This window comes from Nerophis ophidion, linkage group LG08 (genome assembly GCF_033978795.1).
Source record: "Nerophis ophidion isolate RoL-2023_Sa linkage group LG08, RoL_Noph_v1.0, whole genome shotgun sequence".
NCBI classification, from domain to species: domain Eukaryota; kingdom Metazoa; phylum Chordata; class Actinopteri; order Syngnathiformes; family Syngnathidae; genus Nerophis; species Nerophis ophidion.
In genome coordinates, this window is record NC_084618.1 from 18642590 (window position 1) to 18655828 (window position 13239).

Sequence of the window (13239 nt, forward strand, 5' to 3'; positions counted from 1 at the left end):
TGAAGCTGAGATAGGCTCCAGCACCCCCTGCGAACCCAAATGGTTCAAGCGGTAGAAAATGGATGGATGGGGTTTATAAAATTCCACAAAAAAAAAAAAAAAAAAAAATTAATACTAGTTTCCACCTGTGCAGAAAAAAACTCCATAAAATGCAAATGCCCATGTGCAGCTGAGATGGGCTCCAGCACCCCCTGCAAACCAAAATGGTTCAAACGGTAGGAAATGGATGGATGGGGTTTATAAAATTCCACCAAAAAAAATAAAACCAAAAAAGTAAATGCTAGTTTCCACATGTTCAGAAAACAACCCCATAAAACGCAAATGCCCATGTGCAGCTGAGATAGGCTCCAACACCCCCTGCGAACCAAAAAGGGACAAGCGGTAGAAAATGGATGGATGGATGGGTTTATAAAAATTAAAAAAAAAAAGTAAATGCTAGTTTCCACCTATGCAGAAAACAACCCCATAAAACGCAAATGCTCATGTGCGGCTGAGATGGGCTCCAGCACCCCCTGCGAACCCAAATGGTTCAAGCGGTAGAAAAATGGATGGATGGGGTTTATAAAATTCCACAAAAAAAATTAAAATAATAATAATAAATAAATGCTAGTTTCCACCTGTGCAGAAAACAACCCCATAAAATACAAATGCCCATGTTCAGCTGAGAAAGGCTCCAGCACCTCCTGCGAACCCAAATGGGACAAGCAGTAGAAAATGGATGGATGAGGTTTTCGTAAATGTTGCAATTTATTATTACTATTATTTTTTTAAATTTTATTTTATAAACCATCCATATAAAATTAAAAAATAGATACATAATAAATAAAATATATATAAAAAATTAGCTAACAAAAAAAAAAGAAGAAGTAAATGCTATAGTTTCCACCTGTGCAGAAAACAATCCCATAAAATGCAAATGCCCACGTTCAGTTGAGATAGGCTCCAGCACCCCCTGTGACCACGAAAGGGACAAGCGGTAGGAAATGGATGGATGGATTTTTGTAAATGTTGCAATTTATAAAAAAAATTTAAATTTATTTTTATTTTATAAACCATTCATCCATCCATTCAGGATGGATGATTTATAAAATAAAAAATAAAAATTGAAAATAAAACCAACCAAAAAAAAAGGGAATGCTAGTTTCCACCTGTGCAGAAAACAACCGCATAAATCGCAAATAATGTGCAAAAAAAAAAAAGTGTCACGTAATGAGTCATATTGGAGTCCACAAGCATTAGAAAGAAGGTGCGACATATTTCAATGCAGACCAGACTCCCTCAATGGGCAAGCCACGCCCACGGGTCCTAAAGGGGCGTGGCCGGACGGCACCAAGTTTATTCACAAATTCACCTTCAGCTGCGTTTAATTGTGCTCGGCAGCCAATAGGAGCGCAGCAAGGCTCAGAGCGCTTGGTGGGGCGAGGAGAACCTCCGCGGACCTCCATGGACGACTAGCCGCGCTCCTGGGTGGTTATGTTGGCCTTTTGCCGGACTTTTCTGGAGAATTGCCGTTTGAGAGTGTCGGTTCCAAGATGTCTGACAGATCCCAGAGTCCGGGCACGGAGTGTCAAAGCCGGCCGTACGACTTCAGCCGCGCCTGCGCGCAACTTTTGGCCCCGGAGGTCCTGCACGGGCCCTCCACCTTCCAGCTGCCGGACGGGGGGCTGCTGTACAGCAAGCCCGCCTACGGGGCTCTGCCGCCGGCCAGCACGCAGAGCTTCTTCCCCTTCCAGGGCGGAGGCGGCAACGGCGACTACCGGGGCCCCGACCTCCAAGCAGTGGATTTCGGCCAAGCCAAGCATTGGTACCCGTTCCCCGCCCCCGAGTACACCGGGCAGGTACCCGGCGTGACCGCGACCAACCTCAGCCCCTCCATCGCCGAGCCGGCTAAAATCCCCGCAATCAAGACGGAGAAGGACACCGGGGACGACTACTCCAGCGAGGCCAAGGTGCAGCAGTACCCGCCGGCCTCCGCCGCCATGCCGCACGGCCTCTTCTACTCGGCCCCCTGGAACCCCTCCTTCTGGCCGGGCATCAGCCACCTCACCCCGCCGGGCAGCAGCGGCAGCAGCCAGCAGAACCCGTCCACCTCGTCCGCCTCGTCCCCGTCCATGTCTCCTTCCCCGCCCAGCAGCGGCGTCCCGGCCAACGCCTTTTTCGGCCTCAACCCGCCCCAAAGTGTCCCCGGGCCCGCGGGTCCCAACCCGGCCTCGTCAACCAGGAGCAGCGGCTCGTCCAGCGGCGGCTGTAGCGATTCGGAAGAGGTAAGTCCGAACACTTTTTTTTTTTTTTTTTTTTAAATTCCAAAATCAGAAATAATTTTCTACCATTTGATTGCAGGAGAACCTTTCCACGGAAGAACTGGAGCAGTTTGCTAAAGAACTGAAACACAAACGCATCACTTGGGGCTTCACCCAGGCGGATGTGGGCCTCGCTCTGGGCAACCTTTATGGTAAATATCCCCTTTTAATCACCTTCTTTTGATAAATATCACTTTTCAATCACCTTGTTTTGATAAATATCACTTTTCAATCACCTTGTTTTGATAAATGTCACTTTTCAATCACCTTGCTTTGATATCACTTTTTAATCACCTTGTTTTGATAAATATCACTTTTCAATCACCTTGTTTTGCTAAATATCACTTTAAAATCACTTTCTTTTGCTAAATATCTCTTTTTAATCACTTTTCTTTTGCTAAATATTGCTTTTTAATCACCTTATTTTGCTAAATATCCCTTTTTAATCACTTCTTTTGCTAAATATCCCTTTTTAATCACCTTGTTTTGATAAATATCAATTTTCAATCACCTTGTTTTGCTAAATATCACTTTAAAATCACTTTCTTTTGCTAAATATCTCTTTTTAATCACTTTTCTTTTGCTAAATATTGCTTTTTAATCACCTTATTTTGCTAAATATCCATTTTTAATCACTTCTTTTGCTAAATATCCCTTTTTAATCACCTTGTTTTGATAAATATCACTTTTCAATCACCTTGTTTTGCTAAATATCACTTTAAAAGCACTTTCTTTTGCTAAATATCTATTTTTAATCACTTTTCTTTTGCTAAATATTGCTTTTTAATCACCCTATTTTGCCAAATATCCCCTTTTAATCACTTCTTTTGCTAAATATCCCTTTTTAATCACCTTGTTTTGATAAATATCACTTTTCAATCACCTTGTTTTGCTAAATATCACTTTAAAATCACTTTCTTTTGCTAAATATCTCTTTTTAATCACTTTTCTTTTGCTAAATATTGCTTTTTAATCACCTTATTTTGCTAAATATCCCTTTTTAATCACTTTATTTTGCTAAATATCCCATTTTAATCAACTTCTAATAAATATCCCTTTTTAAGAACATTCTTTTGCTAAATATCTCTTTAATCACTTTTCTTTTGCTAAATATTGCTTTTTAATCACTTTCTTTTGCTAAATATATCTTTTTAATAACTTTTCTTTTGCTAAATATTGCTTTTTAATCACTTTCTTTTGCTAAATATCTCTTTGTAATCACTTTTATTTTGCTAAATATTGCTTTTTAATCACCTTATTTTGCTAAATATCCTTTTTAATCACTTTCTTTTGCTAAATATCTTTTTAATCACTTTTATTTTGCTAAATATTGCTTTTTAATCACCTTATTTTGCTAAATATCTTTTTAAATCACTTTTCTTTTGCTAAATATCCCTTTTTAATCACTTCTTTTGCTAAATATCCCTTTTTAATCACTTTTCTTTTGCTAAATATCACTTTTCAATCACATTTTTTGATAAATATCACTTTAAAATCACTTTCTTTTGCTAAATATCTCTTTTTAATCACTTTCTTTTGCTAAATATCTCTTTTAATCACTTTTCTTTTGCTAAATATTGCTTTTTAATCACCTTATTTTGCTAAATATTCCATTTTAATCAAGTTCTTCTAATAAATATCCCTTTTTAAGCACATTCTTTTGCTAAATATCTCTTTAATCACTTTTCTTTTGCTAAATATTGCTTTTTAATCACCTTGTTTTGCTAAATATCCTTTTTAATCACTTTGCTTTGATAAATATCCCTTTTTAATCACCCTGTTTTGATAAATATCCCTTTTTAATCACTTTTCTTTTGCTAAATATTGCTTTTTAATCACCTTATTTTGGTAAATATCCCTTTCTAATCACCTTTTGCTAAATATTGCTTTTGAATCACTTTCTTTCGGTAAATATTGCTTTTTAATCATTCTATTTTGCTAAATATCTCTTTTCAATCACTTTATTTTGCTAAACATGCCTTTTTAATCACTTTATTTTGCTAAACATGCCTTTTTAATCACTTTATTTTGCTAAACATGCCTTTAATCACTTTATTTTGCTAAACATGCCTTTTTAATCACTTTATTTTGCTAAACATCCCTTTTTAATCACTTTATTTTGGTCAATATCCTTTTTAATCACTTTCTTTTGCTAAATGTCGCATTTTAATCGTCTATTTAGGTAAATGTCCCTTTTTTAATTGCTTTCTTTCGGTAAATATTATTTTAATCACTTTATTTTGCTAAATATGCCTTTTTTAGTCACTTTTTTTTGCTAAATATTCTTTTTTAATCACTTTCTTTGGCTAAATGTTGCGTTATAATCACCTATTTTGTAAATATCTCTTTTTAATCATCTATTTTGGTAAATGTCCCTTTTTAATCACCTTGTGGTAAATGTCCCTTTTTAATCACTTTCTTTTGGTAAATATTTTAATCCCTTTATTTTGGCAAATATTGTTTTTTAATCACCTTTTATAGGAAACTACACTCACTTGACACTTTTTTTTAGTTTTTTTAGATCAGTCGGTGTTGAAATGTATTTACTTGATAAATGAAATTTTAATTACATCCACCTTAGAATATTATATTCATCATCAGCACATTTATAAAAGATCCATACTTAAACATCCAAACTTTTTCCACCAGCAGACTGAAAAGTCAAGACATGGGCTGGGGGCATTTTTAATCTTGTAAAAAAACAAATTAAAGACCACTTTGTGCTATAGGTTACACATCGTATTAATTACTGTAACAACTATAGCATTTTCTTATTACATTTCGTCGTCTTGTTTACATTTGTAATTTTTTTTTGGTTAGATTGGATTTGAATAATATGCTGCGGGCCAAAATGGCCCCCGATCCACACTTTGTACTGTCCTGAAGTAGGGAGGAGGGGGTGGGGCCTTCATCTTCATCGGGTCGGGGGTCTTTGGCCATGAAAACATTGACGACCCCTTTTTTATAGTCTACATAACGTTTTCCTGGCCCACAGCATGCTGGCAAAATAAAATCCAACCAAAATAAAGTAAACATGTTTGCAAAAAGATGTCATGTAATTAAAAAAAATTAAATATGTTAGCAAAAAGACAATTTAATTAATTAGAAAGAAAAATCAGTAACCATGTAAACACAATTACATAATGTAATGAGAAAATACAAAAATGTAAACAAAGAGACAATCATGGGAAACAAAACATTAAAAAGTAAGCAAAATGTAATTTAATGAGAAAACAAAACTGTAGAAATGTAAGCAAAAAGCCATACTGTAATCAGTAAAAACGTAAATATGTAGGCAAAAACAGAATGTAATTAGAAAGAAAAACATAAAAAATTAAGCAAAATGACAAAATATAAAGAGAATTAGAAAATATTAAAAATGTAAGAAAAAATACATAATGCAATGAGAAAAAACAAACAAATATAAGCAAAAATGGCATTGTAATGAGAAAAAATATTAAAATTGTAAGCAATATGTAATTTAATGACAAAACAAAATGTAAACATGTCAGCAAAAACAATGTAATTAGAAATAAATAGAGTAAAAATGTAAGGAAGAAGACAAATGTAACAAGAAATAACTTTTTTTTTTATTTAAGCAAAATTATATGAGAAAAGCATTTAAGCAAAAAGACAAAGTAATGGGAAATAAAACATTAAAAAGTTAGCAAACAAAATGTAATTAGAGAGAAAAACTGTGAAAATGCAAGCAGAAATACAAAATATAAAGATAATTAAAAAATTTCAACAAAATTACATAATGTACAAAATGTACACAAAAAGAGAGTCTTGGGAAATAAAACACACTTTAATGATAAAAAATGTTCGCAAAATATAATTTAATGAGAAATCAAAACAATAAAAACGTAAGCAAAAAGACAATGTAATCAGAATAAACGTAAATGTTAGCAAAAACACTATCATTTGAAAGAAAAGCAGCAGTAAAAATGTAAGCAAAAAGACAAAATTTAACAAGAACTAAAAAATATAAAAAATGTCAATAAAATTGCATAACGTAATGAGAAAAAAGTAAATGTTAGTAAACACAATGTAATTAGAAAAACAGTCGGAAAAAGACAAAATGTAACAAGAATTTAAAAAATATGAAAAATGTAAGCAAAATTACATAAAGTCATCAGAAATAAAACACTGTAATGAGAATTACAAAAAAAAATTTTGCAAAATGTAATTTATTAAGAACAGAACAGTGAAATGTAAGCAAAAAGACAATGTAATGAGAAAAAACGTAAATGTTAGCAAAAACACAGTCATTTGAAAGAAAAGCAGTAAAAATGTAAGCAAAAAGACAAAATGTAACAAGGATTTAAAAATATATAAAATGTCAGCAAAATCGCTATAAATGCAATGAGAAAAAATTTAAAGTTAGTAAACACAATGTAATTAGAAAGAAAAACAGTAGAAATGTAAGCAAAAAGACATGTAACAAGAATTAAAAAATATAAAAAGTGTAAGCAAAATGAGATAAAGTCATGGGAACTAAAACATGAAAAAGTAAGCAGAATTATGGTAATGGGATTTTTTTTTTTTTAACATTCGCAAAATGTAATTTAATGAGAACAGAACAGTAGAAATGTAAGCAAAAAGACAAAATGTAACAGGAATTTCAAAAATGTAAGCAAAATTACATAGTCATGGGAAATAAAACATGAAAAAGTAAACAAAATGAAACTAATTAATTTTTTTTTAAATATCAACAAAATGTAATTTAATGAGAAAACGAAACAATAAAAATGTAAGAAAAAAACAATGTATTCAGAAAAAACGTAAATGTTAGCAAAAACACTCATTTGAAAGAAAAGCAGTAAAAATGTAAGCAAAAAGACAACATGTAACGAGAATTTAAAAATAAAATATTTCAGCAAAATTGCATAATGTAATGAAAAAAATTTAAATATTAGAAAAAAATGTAATTTAGAAAGAAAAACAGTAGAAATGTAAGCAAAAACATGCAACAAGAATTAAAAAGTATAAAAAATATATGCAAAATTACATAGTCATGGGAACTAAAACATGAAAAAGTAAGCAAAATGACACTGAGAAATAATAAACATTTGCTTAATTTAATGAGGAAACAGAACAGTGAAATGTAAGCAAAAAGACAAAATGTAACAAGAATTTAAAAATATAAAAAATGTCAGCAAAATTGCATCATGTAATGAGAAAAATTGTAAATGTCAGTTAAAGGGGAACATTATCACAATTTCAAAAGGGTTAATAATAAAAATCAGTTCCCAGTGGCTTGTTTTATTCTTCAAAGTTTTTTTCAAAATTTTACACTTCCCGGAATATCCCCCCCCGAAAAAAAAGCTTTAAAGTTCTTGATTTTTGCTATTAGCGATGCGACTGTCCATTTCCGTGTGACGTCATACAGTGCTGCCAATACAAACAACATGGCGGTTAGCACAGCAAGATATAGCGACATTAGCTCGGATTCAGACTCTGATTTCAGCGGTTTAAGCGATTCAACAGATTACGCATGTGTTGAAACAGATGGTCGGAGTATGGAGGCAGATAGCGAAAACGAAATTGAAGAAGAAATTGAAGCTATTGAGCGAATTGCTATTGACGCTATTCGGCCATAGCGTGGGTGTACCTAATGAAGTGGCCCATATCATGGCTGCCTTATTAGCATCGCCGGTAAAATGTGCGGAGCAAACGATCAGGACTTTCGCATCTTGTGACACTGGAGCAACTTAAATATGTCGATTGGTAAGTGTTTGTTTTGCATTAAATGTGGGTATCTAGTTTCAAACTTACCTACAGCTAGCGTAAATAGCATGTTAGCAACGATTAGCTTAGCAAGTTAGCATCGATTAGCTGGCAGTCATGCTGCGACCAAATATGTCTGAATAGCACATAAGTCAACATCAACAAAACTCACCTTTGTGATTTCGTTGACTTAATCGTTTGCAAATGCATCTGCAGGTTATCCATACATCTCTGTGCCATGTCTGTCTTAGCATCGCCGTTAAAATGTGCAGACACTTTGGTACATTCAATGGGGGTCTGGTGGCAGATTTCTTGCCAGTGGTGCAACTTGAATCCCTCCCTGTTAGTGTTGTTACACCTTCCGACAACACACCAACGAGGCATGATGTCTCCAAGGTTCCAAAAAATAGTCGAAAAAACGGAAAATAAAAGAGCTGAGACCCGGTGTTTGTAATGTGAAAATGAAAATGGCGGGTGTGTTACCTCGGTGACGTCACGTTCTGACATCATCGCTAAAAGATCGATAAACAGAAAGGAGTTTAATTTGCAAAAATTCGCCCATTTAGAGTTCGGAAATCGGTTACAAAAATACATGGTCTTTTTTCTGCAACATCAAGGTATATATTGACGCTTGCATAGGTCTGGTGATAATGTTCCCCTTTAACACAATGTAGTGAGAAAGAAAAACAATAATTAAAAAGATATTTAAAAAAATGTAAGCAGAATTTCATAGTCATTGGAAATAAAACATGAAAAATTAAGCAAAATGACACTGTAATGAGAAAATAAAATGTAATTGCCAAATGTAATTTAATGAGATGCAAAAACACAATGTAATTTAGAAATAAAAACAGTAAAAATGTAAACAAAGACAAAGTAATGAGGAGACAAATACAATGTAAATAATGTAATGAGAAAAAAAACGTCAACGACTTAGCTAAAACACAAAATAATTGAAAAGAAAAACTATAAAAAAGGAAAGCCAAAATGACAAAATTGAATGAGAAAAAAAAAAACAGTACATATTAGCAAAACACGTCATTAAAAAGAAAAAAAGTAAATGTGTAAGCAAAAAGATAAAAAGTAATGAGAAAAGGGAAAGAAACAGTGAAAATGTAAAACAATGTCCTGAGAACAAGCTGAAATATTATTAAAAAAACTAAAATGGTTTTTGTCAACACAAACCTGAAAAATGTTTGTTTTCAGTAAAAAAAAATTGTCACAAAAAAAAAAAATACAATGAAAATGGCCAAATGCTTGTCATTGGACTACAATGACAACTTTTGTTGACGTTTAGTCGGAGAACGTTGAAAGTTCCTTCCAGTAACAACCGAAGCGAGGCGGAAATAAACGGAACCTTGTGGCGAGAGTACGATACAGGTGCGTGACTTCCAGTGGGGGGGATGTGTCGCCAGAACACCTGACGATTATGTCACGCCCTCATTCCAAAGTGGAATATTTTCAATTTGCCCTCAAAATTCTACATAAAATTCCCAGTAATGACAATGTGAAAGTTTTTTTATTTTTTTTAATTATTTTTAGACATTTTAAAAAAGTTTTGCAAATGTATTAAACATTCAAAACTAGGAAATCCGGGTCTCAGGGAGGTGACCCAGACCATGGTCATTCTGTCAGAAATACAGCATTTCTCCATGGAGAGAGGCGTTATGTTTGGAGGAAACCAGGCACCAATACGGTGGTGGCAGCATCATGCTGTGGGGATGTTTTTTTTAGTGGCAGGGACAGGGTGGCTGGTAAGGATAGAGGGAAAGATGAATGCAGCCATGTACATAGACATCCTGGTTGAAACGCTTCCCGTCCAACCTGATGGAGCTTGCGAGGTGCTGCAAAGAGGAAAGAGAGAGTGCCCAAAGAAAGGTGTGCCAAGCTTGTTCAAAAAGACTCGGGGCTGGAATTGCTGCATCAACTAAGTAGTGAGCAAAGAGTCTGAAGACTGTTAATGTTTTTTATTAATTCATTAAGGAAAAAAAAACTTCACATTGTATTATGGGGTATTGTGTGTAGAATTTTGAGAGGGAAAAAAATAATGTATTCCATTTTTGGAAAAAGACTAACAAAAAAAACAGTATGTATGTATGTATATGTATATATATATATATATATATATATATATATATATATATATATATATATATATATATAAATATATATATAAATACACACACTCAAAGCCGGTTTCCATATGAGTTGGGAAATTGTGTTGGATGTAAATATAAACGGAATACAATGATTTGCAAATCCTTTTCAACCCATATTCAGTTGAATATGCTACAAAGACAACATATTTGATGTTCAAACTGATAAACATTTTTATTTTTTTTTGCAAATAATCCTTAACTTTGGAATTTGATGCCAGCAACAAGTGACAAAGAAGTCGGGAAAGGTGGCAATAAATTCTGATAAAGTTGAGGAATGCTCATCAAACACTTATTTGGAACATCCCACAGGTGTGCGGGCTAATTGGGAACAGGTGGGTGCCATGATTGGGTTTAAAAGCAGCTTCCATGAAATGCTAAGTAATTCACAAACAAGTATGGGGCGAGGGTCACCAATTTGTAAGCAAATTGTCGAACAGTTTTAGAACATTTCTCAACGAGCTATTGCAAGGAATTCAGGGATTTTACCATCTACGATCCGTAAAATCATCAAAAGGTTCAGAGAATCTGGAGAAATCACTGCACGTAAGCGATGGTATTACGGACCTTTGATCCTTCAGGCGATGTTTCATCAAAAAGCGACATCAATGTGTGTAAAGGATATCACCACATGGGCTCAGGAACACTTCATAAAACCACTGTCAGTAACTACAGTTGGTTGCTACATCTGTAAGTGCAAGTTAAAACTCTGCTATGCAAAGCAAAACCCATTCATCAACAACACCAAGGAACGCCGCCGGCTTCGCTGGGCCCGAGCTCACCTAAGATGGACTGATGTAAAGTGGAAAAGTGTTCTGTGGTCTGACAAGTCCACATTTCAAATTATGTTTGGAAACTGTGGACGTGGTGTCCTCCGGAACAAAGAGGAAAATAACCATCAGGATTGTTATAGGTGCAAAGTGTAAAAGCCAGCATCTGTGATGGTATGGGGGTGTATTAGTGCCCAAGGCATGGGTAACTTACACATCTGTGAAGGCACCATTAATGGTGAAAGGTCCACACAGGTTTTGGAGCAACATATGTTGTCATCCAAGCAACGTTATCATGGACGCCCCTGCTTATTTCAGCAAGGCAATGCTAAGCCACGTGTTACAACAGCGTGGTTTCGTACTAAAAGAGTGCGGGTACTTTCCTGGCCCGCCTGCAGTCCAGACCTGTCTCCCATTGGCGCAGTATGAAGTGTAAAATACAACAGCGGAGACCCCGGACTGTTGAACGACTGAAGCGCTACTTAAAACAATAATGGGAAAGAATTCCACTTTCAAAGCTTCAACAATTACTTTCCTCAGTTCCCAAACATTTATTGAGTGTTGTTAAAAGAAAAGGTGATGTAACACAGTGGTGAACATGCCCTTTCCCAACTACTTTGGCACGTGTTGCAGCCATGAAATTCTAAGTTAATTATTTGCCCCCCAAAAAAAGTTCTGAGTTTGAATGCTCGTATTTTAATACATGTATGTACATACATACATATGTTCATATGTGTATGCTGCATATACATACTGTACATACTTATGCTCGTATTTTTATACTACATGTATGTACATACATATGTTCGTACTTGTATATTGCATGTACATACATATGCTCGTATTTGTATAATACATGTACATACATACATATGTTTGTATTTGTGTACTGCATGTACATACATGCATGCATACATATGTTCGTATTTGTATGCTGCATATACATACATACATATGCTCTTATTTTTATACTACATCTATGTACATACATACATATGTTCATATATGTATACTACATGCATACATATGTTCATATTTGTATGCTGCATATACATACATATGTTCGTATTTGTATATTGCATGTACATGCATATGTTCGTATTTGTGTACCGCATGTACATACATACATTCATGCATACATATGTTCGTATTTGTATGCTGCATATACATACATACATATGCTCGTATTTTTATACTACATATACGTACATACATATGTTCGTAATTGTATATTGCATGTACATATGTTTGTATTTGTGTACTGCATGTACATACATACATGCATGCATACATATGTTCGTATTTGTATGCTGCATATACATACATACATACATACATACATATGCTCGTATTTTTATACTACATGAATGTATATACATACATACATATGTTCATATTTGTATGCTGCATATACATACATATGCTCGTATTTTTATAATACATATATGTACATACATATATACATTTGTTCGTATTTGTATATTGCATGTACATGCATATGTTCGTATTTGTATACTCCATGTACATACATGTTTTTGTATTTGTGTACTGCATGTACATACATGCATGCATACATATGTTCGTATTTGTATGCTGCATATACATACATATGCTCGTATTTTATACTACATGTATGTACGTACATACATACATATGTTCATATTTGTATACTACATGCATACATATGTTCATATTTGTATGCTGCATATACATACATATGCTCGTATTTTTATACTACTTGTATGTACATACATACGTACATACATATGTTCGTATTTGTATATTGCATGTACATGCATATGTTCGTATTTGTATGCTGCATATACATACATATGCTCGTATTTTATACTACATGTATGTACGTACATACATACATATGTTCATATTTGTATACTACATGCATACATATGTTCATATTTGTATGCTGCATATACATACATATGCTCGTATTTTTATACTACTTGTATGTACATATATACGTACATACATATGTTCGTATTTGTATATTGCATGTACATGCATATGTTCGTATTTGTATGCTGCATATACATACATATGCTCGTATTTTTATACTACTTGTATGTACATACGTACGTACATATGTTCGTATTTGTATATTGCATGTACATGCATATGTTCGTATTTGTGTACTGCATGTACATACATCCATGCATACATACATACATGCATGCATGCATGCATGCATGCATGCATACATATGTTCGTATTTGTGTGCTGCATATACATACATATGCTCGTATTTTTATACTACATGTATGTACA

At 34.0% G+C, this 13239-nt stretch overlaps 1 protein-coding gene across 1 annotated transcript in view; it reads left to right on the forward strand.

Annotated features, from left to right (window-relative positions):
- Window positions 1-1359: 1359 nt before the first annotated feature.
- The window catches only part of pou5f3 (POU domain, class 5, transcription factor 3), a 24096-nt gene continuing 12216 nt past the window's right edge, over window positions 1360-13239 (forward strand). Inside the window, exons 1-2 of the mRNA XM_061907936.1 lie at window positions 1360-2264; window positions 2341-2452. Coding sequence (XP_061763920.1) covers window positions 1533-2264; window positions 2341-2452 — 844 coding nt within the window. The 5' untranslated portion in view covers window positions 1360-1532. The remainder of the gene's footprint in view (window positions 2265-2340; window positions 2453-13239) is intronic.